This window comes from Etheostoma cragini, chromosome 9 (assembly GCF_013103735.1).
Source record: "Etheostoma cragini isolate CJK2018 chromosome 9, CSU_Ecrag_1.0, whole genome shotgun sequence".
NCBI lineage: Eukaryota > Metazoa > Chordata > Actinopteri > Perciformes > Percidae > Etheostoma > Etheostoma cragini.
The window spans coordinates 22,004,269-22,024,205 of NC_048415.1; the positions used below are offsets into that span (position 1 = coordinate 22,004,269).

The window sequence follows — 19,937 nt, forward strand, 5'->3', positions numbered from 1 at the left end:
CGCCTCTTCACTGTAGATGTTGACACTGGTGTTTTGCGGGTACTATTTAATGAAGATGCCAGTTGGGGACCTGTGAGGTGTCTGTTTCTCAAACTAGAGACTCGAATGTACTTATCTTCTTGCTCAGTTGTGCAACGCGGCCTCCCACTTCTTTCTCTACTCTGGTTAGAGCCTGTTTGTGCTTTCCTCTGAAGGGAGTAGTACACACCGTTGTAGGAAATCTTCAATTTCTTAGCAATGTCTCACATGGAATAGCCTTCATTTCTAAGGACAAGAATAGACTGTCAAGTTTCAGATGAAAGTTCTCTTTTTCTGGCCATTTTGAGCGTTTAATTGACCCCACAAATGTGATGCTCCAGAAGTTCAATCTTCTCAAATGAAGGTTGTTTTGTAGCTTCTGTAACGACCTAAATTGTTTTCAGATGTGTGAACATGATTGCACAAGGGTTTTCTAATCATCAATTAGCCTTCTGAGCCAATGAGCAAACACATTGTACCATTAGAACACTGGAGTGATAGTTGCTGGAAATGGGCCTCTATACACCTATGTAGATATTGCACCAAAAACCAGACATTTGCAGCTAGAATAGTCATTTACCACATTAGCAATGTATAGAGTGTATTTCTTCAAAGGTAAGACTAGTTTAAAGTTATCTCCATTGAAAAGTACAGTGCTTTTCCTTCAAAAATAAGGACATTTCAGTGTGACCCCAATCATTTCTTTTATTATTTATTGCCATAAGAAGTGCAAGGTAGCCTATACAAGTAAACAAGGAACAATGGCCAATACCGTTTTCTGAATCTGAATCTAAGATGTCCATATGTTGAATGTTTTTAAAGCCTTTTAGTTATGACATTTATAAATTAAATTTAGCCTATGCTAATGTTAAAACTCATGAAGGCAGACCACTACTTCAATCATCATCACTTCTATGGCCATTAACGTCATCGTCATCATCATCATCATCATCAAATGGGAGGAGTGCAGGCACCCCATTGTGTGTTGTAGGTTGTTCGCTAGGAGCGCATCGCGCTGCAGATCAAGCATGGCAGGTGACTGCGAGACAAAGCCAGGTGACCAAGCCGAAAATGAGAATATTAATCGCCATCCTTTCCTCATTGGTGTGGCTGGAGGGACAGCCAGTGGCAAGGTGGGTATTTATATCATAATGAGGGTTCTTTTTATTTATTAAGGTGTTGTATTTCACTATATGTGTGGCCGACAAATTGATTTGTTTTTGTGAATTTAGAGATGACGCGCATTTTGTTGTTACTTTTGTAAATAATTCTAACGTTATCATATTTGTTTATGTTTCTGTTTGATCACTTGCATTGTTTGTGTTGCTTGGTAGGCATAATAAACGTATACGCCTCCCGACAACATGTCAAAAGAGGAACGTGTGCTTATTCAAAATATAGGCTACCTTTTCTTAGATGCTTAATAAAGTAGTGTGAAAGGTCGAAATGGAAATCAGAGTAAAATCAGATTATGTCAGTTAATCTGCATCAGCTGCGCAAGGTCTGCCGGCTATGATGAAAATTAGACACCAAAACACATTTTAGACATTAAAAACTAAAACTCCACTATCTTGCATATCGGCAGACTGGCTAGTATGTTAAGTTGTGATGCTGCCTTCAGGCCACATATTTATTTAGATCAAATACTCGGTGCACACTGAAGACTATCTTGATGTATTTTGTTGTTTCTGATGGATTGCTGATATCTGGCTTTTCTAACCACTCTGTCCCAAACTCCCTCTAGATTTTCACTTCACCCTATTTAACAGTTCAGGCTCATTCGCAATACAATTCATGTTTCCATTGACATGAGATACTTAATGTTAATATTGCATATACAATATTTGATTCTGTATTCAATATTTTTGTAGGTATGTGTTGTTCTTTTTTGAAGAACAGAAATGGATGCATTATATTTTTTTGCACAATTTCTCTCCAGAATAGTTCATCAGTATACGAAAGCAAAGGCAAAATTAAAGTCTTTAATTTTTTCTTGTGTGACAAATGTTGTCAGTCAAACAAGGGAGAAGCAAAGTAAGAATTCCTGCCTGCAAGCCACCCTAACAGTTTCAACCTGGAAGGTGTACAAATGTATTTATTATTGAAGTAGGCTGGTCGTTGACATTAGTTTAAGTAGGTGACAGTAGGATGATTCTGTAGGTGATTAAATCAACAACTTGATTCAACAGACTGTTGTTTGTGGGTGTAACTTCCTGAGATAATGCCCCCTTTTTCCCTTAAGACTAACTGCTCACAGAAACACCTGCACATGTTTCCCACACATGTGATCTGAATGTGGAGTAAACTGAAAAATCTTTTGTTTTGTGTATGTAACTTTCTGTAAGTGCATTCTTTCTGTCAGGTCCAGATATATGAAAATCCAAGATTTAAGGCTTTAAATACAATATGGATCAACATACTTCCAGACCATGACGACATGTGCAAACTAAAGTAAAGCATTTAAAGTTTGTACATTAGTTTAATTTGAACATACAACCACTCATATTCCATGCTCTAAAGGTTGTGGTTAATAAGTGGCCAGTATTTCGTCATACTATTTTGCTCTTTCTGTGTGACAGTCGTCGGTGTGCAGCAAGATTATGGAGCTGCTGGGCCAGAACGAGATTGACCACCACCAGCGGCAAGTTGCCATCCTCAGCCAAGACAGCTTTTACAGGGTCCTCACCCTAGAGCAGAAGACCAAGGCACTCAAGGGACAGTTCAACTTTGACCAACCAGGTATGTTGATAATATCCCCATCATCACATGCCTCATTGTATTCATGCATCATCTGGCAGCAGGGTTATCAAGGATAGAGTTCTGCTGATGTGATTCCAGCACTTAAGTCTTATGTGATTTAGGATTTGCTTGGTGATATTTTATCATACCAGAGAAATAATTGTAATTGCTTTGTACTCTCTCCTTCTGTATAGATGCATTTGACAATGACCTCATAATCGCGACTTTGTGGAACATCAAGGAGGGAAAAACCGTACACATCCCTGTTTATGACTTTGTTTCCCATTCCAGGTGAATGAGTCTGGCTACATACAGAGACAACATAACAGGTGTATTTGCACCAATAAATGTCTGGAAGGGGGGCAAACGTATTTGAACATTTGAATCACACCACAGTATGCTTTTTTAACTTTTGTTTTGCTGTTTTTCCCTCTGTTGCTCAAAACAATCAATAATATAGGAATAAAAGATTTTCATTGCTTTAAAGCGAGATTTTTGAAAAAAGAAATTACACTTTTTTCCCCTTTTACAAAAGAAGAGGTAATAAAACATACCATTGCTCAGTCAGTCTGTGGGTCAGCAAATGTTACATAGGCACACTTTAAGTGTTTTTAATGTCTTTTGTATTGCAGGAAGGAAGAAACGGTGACAGTGTACCCTGCTGATGTGGTGTTGTTTGAGGGCATCCTGATGTTCCATTCTCAAGAGATCCGAGATTTATTCCAAATGAAGCTGTTTGTGGACACTGACGCAGATACGCGTCTATCTCGAAGAGGTGAAATATACAACCATGACTTGACAAATCCCTTCTAAACGCAAGAGGCAGAAAATTAAATTAAAAATAGTTAGACATTTCAGGAAATACACTAATTTGCTTTCCTGCTGAGAATGCGATGTGAAGATTGATACTACTCCGGTCTGTAAAGTAAATTTGAAGCTACTACCGGGAAGCAGTTAGCTTAGCTAAAAAAAAGGGGAGCAGGGGGAAAACGCTAGACTGGCTGTGTCAAAGGCAATAAAATCTTTGTTTATTTAATCCTTACAAAAAAAACTAGTGTAAAAAAAATAACTTCGTGGTTTTATGTGGCACTATTTATTAAGATATTCTTGGAGTAAATTTGTTAAATCCAAATTCTTGGATTGAACAAACTGGCAGTTTCATATTTACCATACAGACACCAAATTCATTCACAATAACTCCCAGCAAAAGAGCAAATACGTGTTTTCTTTTAATGTCAAACTATTGGTATAACTTTTTTTAAAGATAACTTTTCCCTGGTCTCATTTTCCCCAGTGCTGCGTGATATAAGTGAACGTGGACGGGACTTGGAAAGCGTTCTAGCACAGTACATTACTTTTGTCAAGCCTGCATTTGAGGAGTTCTGTCTGCCAGTAAGTGCTATTAATCATGTGCTGTACTGCCCAAATCCTTTGGATGGTTGTGTTCCTGAGCATTGACTCATGGTCAAACCCTTTTTTATTGACGCTGTTTAGACAAAGAAATATGCTGATGTGATCATACCAAGAGGAGTTGACAATCTTGGTAAGTATTGGTGAGCTCAGAGATGGTCCTAAAGAAATTGAAACCAAATGTTAAAGACACTAGTCTTATCAGTTGCCATCAAGGAACCAGCTGTGTTTAGTGGACTATAAACTGGGAATTGTTTTTAAAACTAAGGAAGTAAAAGCTGCTGGGAGAAGAAATCAGCTTTGTCAGTTAATTTGAAAAAAGACCTTAAAGCCATCCAAGACTAACTGCAATAGAAAAGTGTGTGTGTGTGTGTGTGTGTGTGTGTGTATACAGTTGCCATAAATCTCATAGTTCAGCACATCCAGGATATCTTAAACGATGGTTTGACCAAACGGCTGAACGGATGGATGGTTATGGAACAACAAAGAACCCGCCAAACGATTCCAGCAGTCGGCTCCACTGAGAGCAGCTCTCCCCAAAGAGAGGAAGGAGGGTTTACAGGCACATGCCAAATGTGCTCTACCTCGTGGCTAACAAGGCAGGAGTAATTTCCCAGGGAATCAAAAAGTATCTTTTTGGCATCCTTTGTAGTCTAGTTTTGGGTACTGTATGAGATGGAAGATTTAGAAATACAAAGGGAATAACTTGTAATTTAATAAAAAAAACTGCTGCTTGCCTTTACCACAGCACTGAAACTACTTAAATACGTTTTTGTGTCTAAAAAAAAGTTTCAACACATGCCAGCCTTTAACCATATAATAAATGCAGTGTAGCAACATACTGTTTTACAGTGTTACCCTATCTCACTACTGTTAAAGGCTAATTCCCTTTGTCAATGCAACTTGACACATTTTTTTCTATTGCTGTATATTTTTACTTATTTTGAAATGTACTAACAGACGGAAATTGTGTTTGATTCATGTTGCCCCTAGCTGCACTTGCTTTGTCTTGTCTAAAACTAACAAACTAAGTTATTAGTCAAATAAAACAATCAATTCCCACCTCACATTATCTTGATGTATGGCATCCCCCAAAAATATTTGTACTGTCCTTGTGGACTAATGGTTTACAGTCCCTGGCAAAAGTCTTGTCGCTTGTGTGCAAATTGACCTGAAGTGCCACTGAAATATATTTTAAATCAAGATTTATTTACAAGAAATGGCTCATTTTAATCCCAACAGATGTTTCAGTGCAAAACAAAACTGTCAAAAAGTATTCTAATATTCACAGCTTGGTAAAGCCCATTGAGTCAGTTTTTGCAAAGACATAAGTGTTGTCGCCTTATCATCTGAGCTTCACCTGTGACTTATAATGGATCAATTAGGTCTCAGGTGTGTATAAAAACAACCCCAGTACACAAGACCTTCACATCAACTGCAACTAGACTTCTGCAAACATGCCTAAGATTCACCCTGAGATTAAAGTTTTGATTATTAAGAAGCTAAAGACCAGATCCACTGCTGATGTGGCAGACACATTCAATGTGTCTCAGCGTCAAGTACAGAGGATAAAAAAAACATTTGAAGACACTGGAGACATTTTTGACAAGCCCAGGTCAGGCAGACCCCGCAAGACAACTGCTCGAGAGGTTTGTTGGCTTGAAAATCCATGGCCAGCCCATTTTCCACTACAGCAGAGCTCCACGAGACCTGGTCCCCTGAAGTCCCTGTGTCAACCAGAACAGTTTGTCGGATTCTGTCTCGAAATGGCCTCCATGGTCGAATCAGTGCCCAGAAGCTGGCACTAAACAAAGGACAATTGAAAAACCGTGTGTCATTTGCCAAGGCCTACAGCCTGCTAAAAGGATGGACGCTGGAGAAGTGGAAGAAAGTGGATTTTTCAGATGAATCTTCTGTTGAATTACACCACAGTCGCCGCAAATATTGCAGGAGACCTACTGGAGCCCGCACGAATCCAAGATTCACCCAGAAAACAGTGAAGTTTGGTGGTGGAAAAATCATGGTCTGGGGTTACATCCAGTATGGGGTGTGCGAGAGATCTGCAGGGTGGAAGGCAACATCAATAGTCTCAAATACCAAGACATCTTAGCCACCTCTTATATTCCCAACCATAAAAGAGGCTAAATTCTGCAGCAGGAGGGTGCTCCATCACATGCTTCCATCTCCACTTCAAAGTTTCTCAAGGCGAAGAAGATCAAGATGCTCCAGGATTGGCCGGCCCAGTCACCAGACATGAACATCATTGAGCATAAGTGGGGTAGGATGAAAGAGGAAGCATGGAAGACCAAACCAAAGAATATTGATGAACTTTGGGAGGCATACAAGACTGCTTTCCTAGCTATTCCTGATGACTTCATCAATACATTCTATGAATCCTTGCCAAACCGCATGGATGCAGTCCTTCAAGCTCATGGAAGTCATACGAGTTATACGATCATACAAGATATTACATTTGGATCTCACAGCACCACTATTTAATTTGCTGACATATTTTATGATTTGCAGTAAATTTGTTCAATTTCTGTATAGGCGACAAAACTTTTGTCTTGCTAATTGACCTTTCTGTCTTGTTTAAATTACAAATCTTTTTTCAGTGAAACTAATTTCTTTCAGTGCAATGAACATCATTTGGGAGGGTTTTAGCTTTTCCTATGAGCTATTTCTTACACCAATTGATTAATTAAAAGTCAGGTTAATAGCAGGTGTTTCTACCAAATATATAAGCGACAAGACTTTTGTCAGGGACTGTATTTCACCGTGATACAGACTACATTGATTACTTTAATAAGATGTTGGTAACAAAGAACAATTACTTACCAAAAAGTATTACTTAATCTTTAGTTTATATAAACCTGAATCTTAAGATACTAAGGTGTCCAATGTTCATGTGAAATATACTGAAAGTGTTACTAAATGCATTGAACTATAAAAATGTCAAGATAAAGATACCCAATGTTAATCTGTTCTGTAAATAATGTTTAATATATATTTTCCCCATGATAAAGGTCTCAGGTACTGTTTGCTTGACACCGTTTGCAAGTGATTGGTTCTCACCTCCAAATTCTTGCATTTTAATTAAAAAAAATATATGTATACATTTGTTTTCAGGACATGTTTTTTTATCTGTACTATTTAACCCTAAATTTAGACATTAAGACAAAAATGCCACATGCTTGATACTTTATTGTAGATACTTAGAAAAGGTTGAACATTTAACTTGTTTTATTTCCAAATACTGTGGAGTAATGTAGTGGCAATGAGGCAACCTTCAGTCATATCCCGTAATTTTGTGGAAATTTGGGGTGCAGGCAAGCATTAGATCACCAGCCTGAACTCTCTTCTTCCACACTATGTTTAAGTAATAAGACTTGTGCACCCTGATAGCTCAGTTGGTAGAGCAGGTGCCTATATGTAGAGGTTTGCTCCTCAACTCACTAATTTCACAGCTGTGTCCCAAATTCATAGTAATTCTAAGCAGGTTTTCAGTTTGTAGAGTGTTTACATACTAAAATAAAACTTTGAGTGTGCTGTTGGACACTATTCTCCCACAATGCAATGCACAAAAGGAAACCTTTTTTTTTTTTATTGTGATAGTGAAATACGGGTTTACAAAAAATTCATTTTTTGAAAAATGTTTATCTTTCATGTAAATCTGTAACTGTCAATAAGATTTATTCTAAAAATGCAATTTAAAAAAGAAAATTTAAGCAGTGACAATTGTTGAATCTTGTATGGTTACTGGAAAAACAGTATGCTAAAAGATAAGTATACTATATAGTTTTAATGTGGTATGGAATTTGGACACATAAGTACAGTTCACTTTTAAAAGAAAAGGCCATACAATTTGAAGTGCACACTTTACTTGAATCATATGAGACTTGGTGAAAGAAGAAAAAAATATATACTTTTTTCTATAAATCCACTTAACCGTCATTAGGCATTTTGTTTTGTTGGAAACACTCATGTATATAATATTTCATCAAAAAAGCTCATGGCTCAGGCAACAAGACATACTGAAAAATTTACTCTGTATATAATGTATTAATGAACAACTAGGTCCCCTGTAAGTCCATGTTCTGTTAAGCTTCTCATGCCAAAAAACAGGCCAAGTTTTTCTCCTAACAAACTGCTACTCTGCATCATTCAAGTGTGAATAAAGGCACTGCTTGTTACATCCTAAAACTTCGGCAGGTGCCCCCAGTCTCTCCTTCCCATCACTCCCTGATTGTGGAGTTCTGACCAAAGAGGCCACGATACAGTTCACTGCGTGCATCGTCACTCACTGAGCTTTGGTCAATAGGAGCCATAAAATTGACCAGTTTACTGTGGATGTGGAATCTGACTTTACGGCCCTTGCTGGCTTTAGTATCTACCTTCTTCTTAATCTTGCTGCGCAATTTCTGGATTGCCAGCCACTGCCTGCCCATAGCCACCTGATCATTGGGGTCAGCTGCACTCGTCTTGCGTTCAATCAGCTCTCTTAGAAGCTGGTGGTAGAAATCATCATCATCAAATATGTCTTCATCCAGGTCCTTTAGATGTGTGTTTGCTTTCAGCTGTTCTCCCTCCTCTCCCTCTGTGGAGACAGTTTCAGAAGTGAGAACAGAAGCCTTTTTTTTCCCCAGGACTCTGTATTCTGAGCGTTGGGTCTGGGTGCGTCGCACCAGCCTTTCCTTGTCCATCATCACCTGCTCCACCTGGGTCAATATGTTTCTGTCGAACGCCCCAAAACCCTTGCTGCTTTTGCCCATAGTCAGTCTGGTTTTATCATGCCACTTTTGCAACGTGGCGTTACAGTAAGGCTGAAAAGCAGCAAACCGTTTAGCCATGAAGTCCGGGTACTCTGCCATCTCTAGTTTTCGTTTAGGCACGCCCTTCTCCTGCACAGATTCTTTTTCATCCTCATTATCATCACTGTTTATCACCTCATCTTCACCCTGAGCTGTTTCCTTCCCTTGAGTGATGCTCCTCGTGTTCGCATTCTGATACAGCGTCTGGTCGTGAAGCTCAAGGAGGGATCTTTGAAGAGCTTTCAAAGCTTTGTGGGTGTTTTTCAGCTCGCCCGCAAGCTCGGCTCCACCTCTCCTCTTGAACTGTGGAAAGGTCTGCGGCTGTGGAAGCTGGTTGGCAGTCACCAGAGCTTTCTGTATTTTGATTCGACCCTCAAGCATTTGGTCCCACAGGGCTAGCTGGTTCTTCACAGCATTCCCTTTCTCAACCTCTTCGTCTACTTTCTCTTGAGAAAATGTGCGGACAGTTCCCTCATCATCATCATCATCATCATCATCGTCGTCTTCCGTCTCGTCATCATCTTCATCGCTGCCTTCAGTCTCCTCACCACTGTCATCTTCACTAACTCCCAGGTCATCCATGCCCTCAGTCAGTTTGTGGAAGTCCACTCCCAGAGGAAAGGACAGTTGAGCACCTACCTGTGCATCACTGCCCGCCAACTCCTCCTCCTCCTCCTCCTCCTCATTTTCATCATCATCATCATCATCCCCTAAAGAATCCTCTTCTTCATCTTGCTCTTCTATACTGCCCTCCTCCCCACCAGATTCATCAACATCCATCAGCAGCTGTTTACGAGAGACTGTCTTCCCCACATACCGTCTGTCCGTTTCTGAGAGCAGAGATGAATTATGCTTCCGCAGTGCACTTAGGCCCCCATCTTCATCGTCGTCCTCATTGAATCTTTCTATCACTTTGGCTTTAGTCGCCTCGTCATCTTCATCCTCAGGATCAGCAAATTTAGGCAAAGGATTCAACAAATCCTCTAGCTCCTGAGAAAATGAACCTGCCATGGGTAAATGTTTAAAAAACCACACGTGTAGTCGACCGATCCTAGGAGCGGAAAGTGATGACGCTACTAATATGCGACGACCGTTAAAGTCACAGGATGTCCATCCTGAGTAGCGTCTTTCAGGCCGAACTTTTTTAAAACAGTGTATAAAGTCCTTATTTTATAAGATAATGTAATATCATCCACGATCAAATTCTGGGCAGAAGTAAGGTTTAATTGAAGTCAAATCAGACCAAAAACCTAAAGGTAAAAAATAAAAGTAAAAGTTAAAAAAGTCCAAATAAATATATTCACAAATGTATTAAGTTTTACATTTGACACTGAAGAAATCTCGCTTTGTGAATGTGAAGTTCGCCCATGAATCATAATGTTTTTGAATGGAATTATGGATTTGAGTATTGTTAGACCACAGTCTAAATTCAATGGTAAAACCCTACTTTGTGTATATACTGTATCTACATTTAACTCAGCTTAATATTGCAATTTGAGTATGATGAGTATGAGTATAATGTTAATTCATTTCAGGGATAATAAATCCTTCTCCGTAACATAGACACGCTATAATACATTTGTATAATAATCTTTAATATACAACCATGACAAATATGGTCCTAAGTATATAGTAAGAACTTCCTGAAAGACAAATTTCAGGGGAATAATTGTCTAGAAACCCGGGTGACCCTTTACGCATGCGTATATTGTTGGCGAGACACTTCACTAGCTTTTCTTGCTAGCTGAGTTTTGTTTCACACTTTACCAGAAGGAGTACTTTTTGGAGAGTAAAGATGTCAACGAGTGATTTCTATTTGAGATATTATGTTGGACACAAGGGAAAGTTTGGACACGAGTTCCTGGAATTTGAATTCAGACCTGACGGTAAGTTCAGTTTGGCGGTAATACAAATGTTTTAGCTCTTCAACTAGCTAAGCTAACTTCGCTAGCCACCCGGTAAAGACTAGGCCGCAGCAGATTTAAAACTAGTTGCAAGCGCCAAAATATCTCTTTGGTTTCCACTGTAATGATAAGAGTTGATGCCTAGACTGGATTCATACTGCAAGATATTAATTATAAATGCAGTCATATTAAAGTAATATACGCTGAGCGTTAGGCGCCATGTGGTCTGTAGGGTAACGTTAACAAACGCATGGTTTTGAATTTCCTCTCTTGTTTTTCAGGTAAACTGAGGTACGCAAACAACAGCAACTACAAGAATGACGTCATGATCAGGAAAGAGGTAAGTCATAATTATAAACACGTTGCTGTTGGAGTAACTTAATAATTTGTAGTCCATGATTATTATTTTTTTCGTTGTCTTTCATTGACAAAATAAATGGCATGGCACTGTCTCAGCACCAGTCTCGAATAGCAGATTATGTGAAGTACACTTCTGTTCACTAGTAACATAATGTCTCAGACTAAATTGAGATATTGTTTCAAAGTGCTTTCATGCAGTATTGTATGTAACAAGGGATGGGTGTTGTGCTCATTTATTAAGGGGCTTTATTATGATGATCACCCAAGCAGCAGGATGGTTTCTCCGTTTAAACACAGTACATAACATTATTTTTAGATAATCCACATCTAAATGTGTATATATTCACGCAGCATGTTATAAATTCTCAACTTCACACATGATCAAAGTGTAAACCAGTCCATGTTTGTTCTGTGGACCATCCCAGGCATATGTACACAAAAGTGTGATGGAGGAGCTGAAGAGAATCATTGATGACAGTGAGATCACCAAGGAAGATGATGCCCTGTGGCCGCCTCCTGACAGAGTTGGCAGACAGGTTTGGGACTCAATTCACCATCAGATCTGTTTTCTCCAGTTCTGTAGTAGAACTGTAGTAAATCAACTAGGCATTGAATAATTTGACCAGACGTTTTAGAATTCTTAAAAATAAATTGCCTGTTTATTTCCTAATTTTTACAGGAATTGGAGATTGTCATTGGAGATGAGCATATTTCATTCACAACCTCCAAAATTGGCTCTTTGATTGACGTCAACCAGTCCAAGTAAGCACTTTATTCAAGAGTTGGGAAAGTAGGCACTAGGGGTGTGATTCTTCACTGGTCTCACAATTCAATAGCTAATATCTAGTCAAAAATTTGATTCAATATCACGATGCGTCACCTTCACTGTATTATTTATTGCTACACTTGGTTTTCATCAACAAATTCAAGAAGTCCGATATTAATGAACTCCGGTTTTTATTTTTTTTAATCTGTTCTTAAAAAAAGACACTTCCTGAATGTAGTGAAGTCTAAACACAGGAGGCAAAAACAAAAAAGAAGACCAGAAATTCAACAAGTAAAATCAATAGGCAATAATTGATTATGGTCTATCAATGCATAAATCATCCGCATTGCGATGCAATGATTGGTTTCAACACCTCTAGTAGCAAGGCTTTCATACTTGCTATTTTTTGCATTTTTACAAGTAGCTCCCATGGACTTTGCTGCATTTAGATATATGTGCTTGTCTTTTCTGGTTTACAAACAGCATGTCTCAAAGCGGCCACAGTGGCAACTGCGTTATCTGCATTGCAATCCCTGTTAACTGAACAAGAAGCAAAGCATATTACAGAGGCAACGTCTCTCTGCCGTCTCCTTCCTGTACAGGTAAAACCGCCTACACGTGATTTTGTGGTGAAGTATCACTGTGAACCAACAGTGATAGCAGTTACCCTGTCACCACAAATCAGTAAGGCTATATTTGCAAGGTTTTCTTAAAAAGGAACTGAGTTGGGAAAAGAACTATTCATATGGAGGAGTGTAAATTAACACTCCTCCCAGGGGGACACCTTAAGTCACGCTGTTAGCGGACTGGAATGAATTCTCCAAAGGTCTGTATGAATTTAGTGGGACACTTGTTGTACAATGACAAATGAACCTTGAACTGTATATGTATTAATAGTAATTATTAAAATTGTTTCATGCAAATAATCAAAGACCTGGTATAGGCTACTTGTTCTATTCAAATTAAATCTCCTTGCTTGTAAATGTCTGCTTGTATTCCTTTTTGAATGGAAAACATTTGATACATTTTCATTGCAACCCCTACAATTTTTAATGCACTCATACATTTTTTTTTAGCCCTGCCTAGTAGTGACTGTATATTTGTCAATAACAAAAGGGTTTAACTTTTTAAATTGCTTTGTTTCAGGGACCCTGAAGGTCTTCGTGTGTTCTACTACCTGGTGCAAGATCTGAAATGCCTGGTCTTCAGTCTCATTGGCCTACACTTCAAGATCAAGCCTATCTAAATTTGGAATTTGATTGTTTTAATTGGTTTAGCTGTTTCTGTTGTACCGCATTTGTAAATTTGCTTTTGGTGGAACTGTTTATTTTAAATAAAAGGGTCAGAAAAATGTTTTGCTTGTCTAGCTACTTGTAATATTTCATTGCAGGTGTCCATTGCTGGTATGAACAGTCTAATTGTTTTAAAGAGAATTGTCCATGCTCTATTTCACTGTGTATAGAAATATCATTTTTAGTAAAATAATTTAAATTGGAAGACCTGTAAATATATGGAAAAAAATTTAGCAAATGTAATAGTTTTAATTTAAAACACATTCAAACACAAAGCAGCAAACTGAAGATAATTAGAAGTAATTACAGTGGCTAACTGCAATTGTGATGTTAAAAATCAGATTTTGGTTAGGGACAGTCTTACTCATTTACATTAATCTGTATTACAGAGAAAATCTACATCTGAAGCACCCAGTAAATATGTCCAGCGTTTTCCCACCCTATAACAAAGTACTACAGTACACTGCTAACTAAAGATGGAATCAGCATTTCTAATCCAATATACTTTGTTTAATTAGGCACATACCCACATCCGAGGGTGGACACTAGAAATATCACATTAATTTCTATGAATTAACAAAATGACCAGTTTGTACCTACAGTATTATCCAAACCCATTATAGCAATACATTTAAAGTTTCCAGAGAAGTTAACTAGCAATTTGAAAACTGAATGATGTCTGAACACTTGTTTCTTAGCTGAGTTTCTTTCCTTCCAAGACAGTAAAAATGTCCTCCAAGGACTTGTGGACACACTGCAGGAATTCGTGGACGTTGCGAGCCGGGTAGCTGGAAACATTGCAGCCGATCCAGTCATCATGGACACCGTAGCCAACGCCAAACCCATCGGGGACTACTGGGGCAAAGCCACCAAGGTTCACAGCTGGACTGGTAAGGGTGCTGGTGGAGAGGATGTTGTGGTTGATTGCAGCATAAGCTGGGTCTGTGTACAGGCTATGCAGAGCCTGGTTCTTTGAATGGGCCAGGTATCTCAGGGCAAACAGGTGACGGTCAAAACCTTGGCCTGGTGAGAGCAATAAAAGAAGTAATTAGTACAGCAGACCAAAAGGTGTTGGTATGTGTGTGTGTGTTGAGACCAGCTTTGTTTGAAATTGCCCATTTACCCTTAAATCTATTATTTTTGTCTTGTGCACCCAGTCATTATCTTAGTAGATATACATTCTTTACAGTTAATAAATTACCTAAGCCCTTTATAAAATTACCAACAAGAAAGCTTAAGTGTTGGGCTGAACGATTTCAAAAAATGCAATTAGTGAGATTGTTTAAAGAAATGTTCAATTCTATTTTCAGTGGATTTTTCATTTATTTTCCATTACTTTAACGTGATCATATAAGGTGCAATATGTAGATGCTGCCCACTGAACTGAGGCATATCAGAAATTTCAGTTTACAGGAAAGATTTAAGATACAGCATGTTTTTTTATTATTATAACTTTAGCTTTTTGACTGTTAAATAGTCCATGCTTATTAAGAGAAAAAGAAAAACATTGTGGGCAATTCATATCAATGTTATAATCCTTGCATGAAAATATAGAGAAGTTTTGATAGTGTTTCATGTTATAATGCTCCATGACATATTTCATCTGTTCACAGTGGATATTTCACTTTAGCTATACTTAAGTTTTTTTTTTTTTAAAACAAAACAAATTGTAATAGTATATATCTTACAGAAAAATTGCAATTAGATTTTTTTCCCCAAATCGTTCAGTTCTAATGAGGTTGAATGACTACAAGAGCAAAAGATCATTCAGGTCACATTTTCATAAACAGATTCTAAAACACTCCAGGACAATAGCCTATTTGAATATTTCAGAAATTGCAAACATTGTTGAAAATCATGTTGAAAATGTCCAATACACACCCATAGCTGCTTCTTTGGTGAGCTGTCCATGATATTTAGAGCATTCACTCAGCATAGCCTGTAGTTCCTCCACACTGTGTTGGTCTGGTTGGCAAACAAAGGCACGTGAACATCGTTCCGTGTGTATAGTGGCTGGCCGGATGGTCTCTGTGCGCCCATGCTTGAACGCCGCGGTGCTACAGGACTCATATGTGGCCACTGTCTGTCCATACTGCCTCAGAAAACCCATTTGAAAAGCCAGCTGGGCTATAGCATCTGGACTCAACTTACTCTTCTTTAACTTCTCCTTGCCACCTTTTTTGAACTCCATGGCATCAATGGTGAGTTTGGATACAGCCAAGTCAAAGTTCTCCTTGGCTTTTTTGATGCCATTCTCCAGATCGCGGTCCAGGTTGAACTGTAGTCTGCGCACAGCAGAGGCTGAATCCACAGCAGCAGCAGCAGAGCCCGGGTGTACCAGTGGCTGCTCTGTTGTGTCGTTGAAGATCTCATTTTGAAAGCGAAGCACTGCAACGCCGTCGCCCCAGGAGTGCTCAAAATTGATGGCTGCCTGTCCGTCTTTGGTCAGAATGATGCTGAAGGACTTGTCGTACCACCGATTGCAGCCGTCGCCATGCAGCATGTTATGGGAGATTTGAATATGGTCCCTCATGCTTTCATCATCCAGACTGAGACAGAAAAGGGCGCTGTCAACAATCCATAAATCCTCGACATTTCCAGCGGCTGTCAGCTTCTCCCTCAGTTCGGCCCACACATCCCTGTTTTCACTGGTCAGGACTCCAAGAGGAAAGGCAGGCGCTAGCGTCGGGTCAGACAAAATGTAATTCAAGTGGGACTGGATCTCTGCAGGCTTCACCAAATTCCCATCCCTGTCTACAACATCAAACACATACATGTTGCCTTTCCTCATAACTAGGAGATGTCGTGCTTTCTCATCAGTAAATAACATGTCTCTACCACTCTTGGGAATCCGAGTTGAGTTGAAGAGACGAAAGTATTGAGACATGTCCAGGGGGTAAGCATTAACCATGTAAGCTCCATACCAAGACAGTGAAGATGGGACCCAGCGGATAAACCTTTTAAAGCCGTCTGTGTCACTCTTTGCCGGGTTGAGGTGGAAAACTTCTGGCTCCAGTAATCCGGCTCGCAGTGTTTTCATGAAGCGCACTGCCGAACAAACCATATTTGTCGCACGCACAAGCTGGTTATTGTACTCTGTCTTAGGGTCAGGATTGAAGGACATGAAGGGATTGAAGTTAAGCACCACAGATTCGCGAGCAGAAAGATACATGTCAAACCATGGGCCTGCAAGAAAATATGTTTTGGACCAGATTAATTATTGACTGTATTTTAAATACTAAGATTGAAAGTAGTTATTGTCAGAATGCCATATTTACCTGAGATGTAGCTTGTGTGCATATTTTTTTTGTCCTGAGCTACCAGTTCCTCATGCAGCTGTTTCCCCACACCATTCTGGAAATCTTTTGCAAGTTTCTCTGTTGTTCTAAAATACACAATAAAGATCGCTGCAGGTAGATTCAAGTAGTTTGCCTTGGTCAGTAAGTTTTAAATATTTGAAGTTAAAAAAGGTGGGTTTTCCTTCTTAACACTTACCTGAACTGGTCAACATCCAACAGAGGCCTCTGCGCAGCTAAATACCTTTTGACAGTATCCTCCAACTTTGGTATGGGTAGCCTGAACAATTTTAAAAACGAGTGATCAAAGGGGAAATGTAGCCTCAACAGTCCAACAAATGTTATGTCAGTAGATTGCCCCCAAGTGGCCATCGACCTAAAATTAAGTGTGCACTTTCACCTACATTCATCTAAAAGCTTAATGGGTCACCTTCTTTAACTTCGAACCCCTTACAGCCGCCAGCCTTCTCCGAGGTAGTTTAGATTCCTATCAGAGCAGTTATGTTGAATGAAAGCGATATTCTAAGGTAATGTAAATAATAATAATTAATTTATCTCCTTACCTGGGTAAACTCTTCTGGTAATGCATCGATGGGACAACACTTTGGTGCAAATACTCGGTTGAAGACGCTTTTTCGCTGCTGTAGTTTCGCTTACTGATTCCCAGAGTAGAAGTTACATTAATTAACGTTACGCTTCCGGATTTCCTCAGATTTTTAAAGCTTTGCATTGAAAGCAGACTGGCCATGGTGCTAACAAACGAACTGAATGCCTACTGGGGTTATTGAAATAAAACACACCGGCTGAAGCTAATGGACAAAAACAAAATCTAAACAGCCATCCGTTTCACAGCTGTCATACTACGATAACGAACGTTAGCCAACGTTATCCAACATTAGCAACTAGCACGCTTCTTCTTCTTCGGTTACGGCAGTGTAGATGTTGTTAAGCGAACTACTGCCATCCATCGGTCAAAGTTTGAATAGAATCTTTATAAATTATCATGCGGCAGAAGCTGGGGGACATTCAGCCACAGATAACCTACTCCTGGGACGCTGATGCCTCCTTCTGGTCAAACCAATGGAGGGGGGGGGGGGGGGGGGGGGATATTCAGTCATGGTTCTAATCGATCAGGCGTTGTAGCCATCTGCTTCAATAAATGTCCAAGGAAAGTAATCACCTTTAAAGCTGATGGATTTGGTCACTGGCTATTTTGATGAACATTTGTGGCTTTAATGGTAGTAATCAGAACAAAATGCTGTTATCAGAAGGATGCAGTCACTGAGTATAAGGACATTTATCACACCAAACTTATTTTTATTGGTGGAGATTTAAATCTGACATCTGATGAATGGCAGGATAGATATCTTTCTAAATACAACACACACCACTGGAATTCTATTCTATGTGATGTGCTAAATTAAAACAGCTTAATAGACATTTGGAGGGATAGGAACCCAGAGGTCATTCAATTCTCTTGGGTCAAACCCAATGGTAGTAAATCCAGAACAGATTTATGGTTAGCAAACCCTGGAATTTCTAGCAATGTCTCAAATGTGCTGATTAGTAGTACACCTTCAACTGATCACTGTGTGATACATCTTGAACTAAGTCCCCACAGGAGCCCCAAAAATAAAAAAAGATTATTGGAAATTTAATGCAGACCTTCCAAAAGATGAGGAATATAATAAAATTATCTGAAATTTGATAGAGAAATTTAAAAATGATATGCATGTAAGCAATTATAGTAGTAGATGGGTGTGCTTTAAGTTTAAGACAAGTGAGTTTTTGATAGAATACAGTACATATGAGCATAGCCAACCAAAGTAATATGAGATCCAAATTGGTACAGGACATTAATAGATACTGTGATAGAACTCTAATGTCCAATACTGATAAAAGCACATTCATTAACCTACAAGAAAAACTAAATCACTAAGCTCAAAGGGCTTATGTAAGGTCTTGGGCTAAATGGATTTTAGTGGATTAGAGAAAAGGAGACTAGAGAGAAAGATTATTAATTCATTAATAATTAATGATGCAGAGTGCACAGATCATAAAATAATATCTGAAGAAATTTATACATTTTACTCCAAACTTTATGGCTCTAAATATTCAAGACGTGACTCAGATATTTTCCTTGGTGGTTTGAGGCCGTATATCCCCAAGATAAGCCTGTAAAGAATTATGGGACTCTGCCAGAATGGCAGAATTAGATGAAGCAATTAAGAAAATAGCAGTAGGAAAAGCACCAGGACAAGATGGCCTGACACCCAATTTTCACAAATTCTTTTGGGTTGACCTGAAATAATTTTTATTGGAGGCTATAAAGGGCATATTGAGTAATAAGACACTTACACCTACAATGAAACAGGGACTAATAACTTTTATTCCCAAACAAAGCAAAGACAAAATATATATCAATAATCTTTGCCCTTTCACCTTATTGAACACTCACTATAAGTTGTTTTCTCATGTGATTGCTGACAGGTTGAGGAATGGTCTGGCTGATGTTGTAAGTGATACTCAATCTGTTTTCTCTGAGATAGATCTAGACAAAACAACATAGGATTGGTATTAGATTTGTTAGACTATAAGCACTTAATTAAAGATGGTGGAATTGTTTTTTTTTTTTTTTACTTTTACAACGCCTTTGACATGGTCAAACATTTCTTTTAAGGACTCTGGAATGTTTTGGGTTTGGGAATAAGTTTATTGACATAATCAATCTTCTACAGACATCAATAGTTCAGTTTCTCTGACATTTGGAACATCTAAGTGCTTTGATATAAAGAGAGGCATTCGACAAGGTTGTCCAACCTTGCCTTTGTTGTTTATCATTGTAGCCAAATTACTAGCAATCCATATAAAAAAAAAAAAAAAAACATCCAACCCCTAAATGTCATGGGAAATTCACTGGAAATAAGTCAACTGGCAGATGACACCACACTTTTTTTTAAAGAATGCAAGACAAGTTCCAGCAGCATTAAAAGAGATGTATTTGTTCTCCAAAGCATCTGGTTTAAAGTTGAATAATGGAAAAATGTGAAATTTTAACTATTCAAGACCATGACATGATTAATATGTATAATATCCCAGTTAAAAATAAAGTCAGATACTTAGGTATCATAATTTCCAAAGATACAAAGCTTAGAGAAATATCCAACAAAAAAAATATCATTCAGAAAAATTGAACTATTTTTAACAGTTGGCTTCAAAGAGACTTATCTGTTTTTGGATGCATTTTACTTACTAAAATGCTAAGTTTGCCAAGACTTTCTAGCCTACACAACAAATTAATTAAGAAGATTTATCCATGTAACAACTTCTTGCATCAAAGG

General features: G+C 38.6%; 4 protein-coding genes across 5 annotated transcripts; 2 read left to right on the top strand and 2 right to left on the bottom strand.

Annotated features, from left to right (window-relative positions):
* Positions 1–961: 961 nt before the first annotated feature.
* Positions 962–5,256, top strand: uck2a (uridine-cytidine kinase 2a). The gene is given in 8 exon segments (XM_034880455.1): positions 962–1,151; positions 2,598–2,757; positions 2,952–3,048; positions 3,390–3,532; positions 4,052–4,149; positions 4,252–4,300; positions 4,562–4,630; positions 4,633–5,256. Coding segments are annotated over 8 exon segments (780 nt in total). The 5' UTR covers positions 962–1,046; the 3' UTR covers positions 4,692–5,256.
* Positions 5,257–8,031: 2,775 nt separating this feature from the next.
* Positions 8,032–10,075, bottom strand: aatf (apoptosis antagonizing transcription factor). 2 transcript variants are annotated; one of them, XM_034880435.1, is made up of 2 exons: positions 9,669–10,075; positions 8,032–9,476 (listed from the first exon to the last, which is right to left on the bottom strand). In XM_034880435.1, the coding sequence occupies exons 1-2, from the start codon at positions 9,987–9,989 to the stop codon at positions 8,403–8,405; spliced, it is 1,395 nt and encodes a 464-aa protein (XP_034736326.1). In that variant the 5' UTR covers positions 9,990–10,075; the 3' UTR covers positions 8,032–8,402. The 2 variants fall into 2 exon arrangements, with proteins under 2 accessions (XP_034736326.1, XP_034736325.1); XM_034880434.1 differs by having other exon boundaries at positions 8,032–10,075.
* A 575-nt stretch (positions 10,076–10,650) lies between these two features.
* Positions 10,651–13,362, top strand: magoh (mago homolog, exon junction complex subunit). The gene is made up of 5 exons (XM_034880463.1): positions 10,651–10,864; positions 11,164–11,222; positions 11,668–11,778; positions 11,922–12,004; positions 13,155–13,362. The coding sequence occupies exons 1-5, from the start codon at positions 10,774–10,776 to the stop codon at positions 13,252–13,254; spliced, it is 444 nt and encodes a 147-aa protein (XP_034736354.1). The 5' UTR covers positions 10,651–10,773; the 3' UTR covers positions 13,255–13,362.
* A 464-nt stretch (positions 13,363–13,826) lies between these two features.
* Positions 13,827–17,511, bottom strand: cpt2 (carnitine palmitoyltransferase 2). Its single transcript, XM_034880425.1, has 5 exons — positions 17,160–17,511; positions 16,796–16,876; positions 16,579–16,685; positions 15,182–16,486; positions 13,827–14,323 (listed from the first exon to the last, which is right to left on the bottom strand). Exons 1-5 carry the CDS (start codon positions 17,342–17,344, stop codon positions 13,995–13,997), a joined length of 2,007 nt encoding a protein of 668 aa, XP_034736316.1. The 5' UTR covers positions 17,345–17,511; the 3' UTR covers positions 13,827–13,994.
* Positions 17,512–19,937: the final 2,426 nt, after the last annotated feature.

What these genes read in the sequence shown, in the direction of transcription:
- cpt2 (XM_034880425.1), bottom strand. Translation starts at nt 17,344, where the DNA reads ATGGCCAGTCTGCTTTCAATGCAAAGCTTTAAAAATCTGAGGAAATCC. An exon ending in TACCAGAAGAGTTTACCCAG is followed by an intron (nt 16,877 to 17,159) that starts GTAAGGAGATAA and finishes AAAATTGTTCAG; the next exon opens with GCTACCCATACCAAAGTTGG. An exon ending in GCACACAAGCTACATCTCAG is followed by an intron (nt 16,487 to 16,578) that starts GTAAATATGGCA and finishes ATTTTCTTGCAG; the next exon opens with GCCCATGGTTTGACATGTAT.
- magoh (XM_034880463.1), top strand. Translation starts at nt 10,774, where the DNA reads ATGTCAACGAGTGATTTCTATTTGAGATATTATGTTGGACACAAGGGA. An exon ending in ACGTCATGATCAGGAAAGAG is followed by an intron (nt 11,223 to 11,667) that starts GTAAGTCATAAT and finishes GGACCATCCCAG; the next exon opens with GCATATGTACACAAAAGTGT. An exon ending in CTGACAGAGTTGGCAGACAG is followed by an intron (nt 11,779 to 11,921) that starts GTTTGGGACTCA and finishes TAATTTTTACAG; the next exon opens with GAATTGGAGATTGTCATTGG.
- aatf (XM_034880434.1), bottom strand. Translation starts at nt 9,989, where the DNA reads ATGGCAGGTTCATTTTCTCAGGAGCTAGAGGATTTGTTGAATCCTTTG.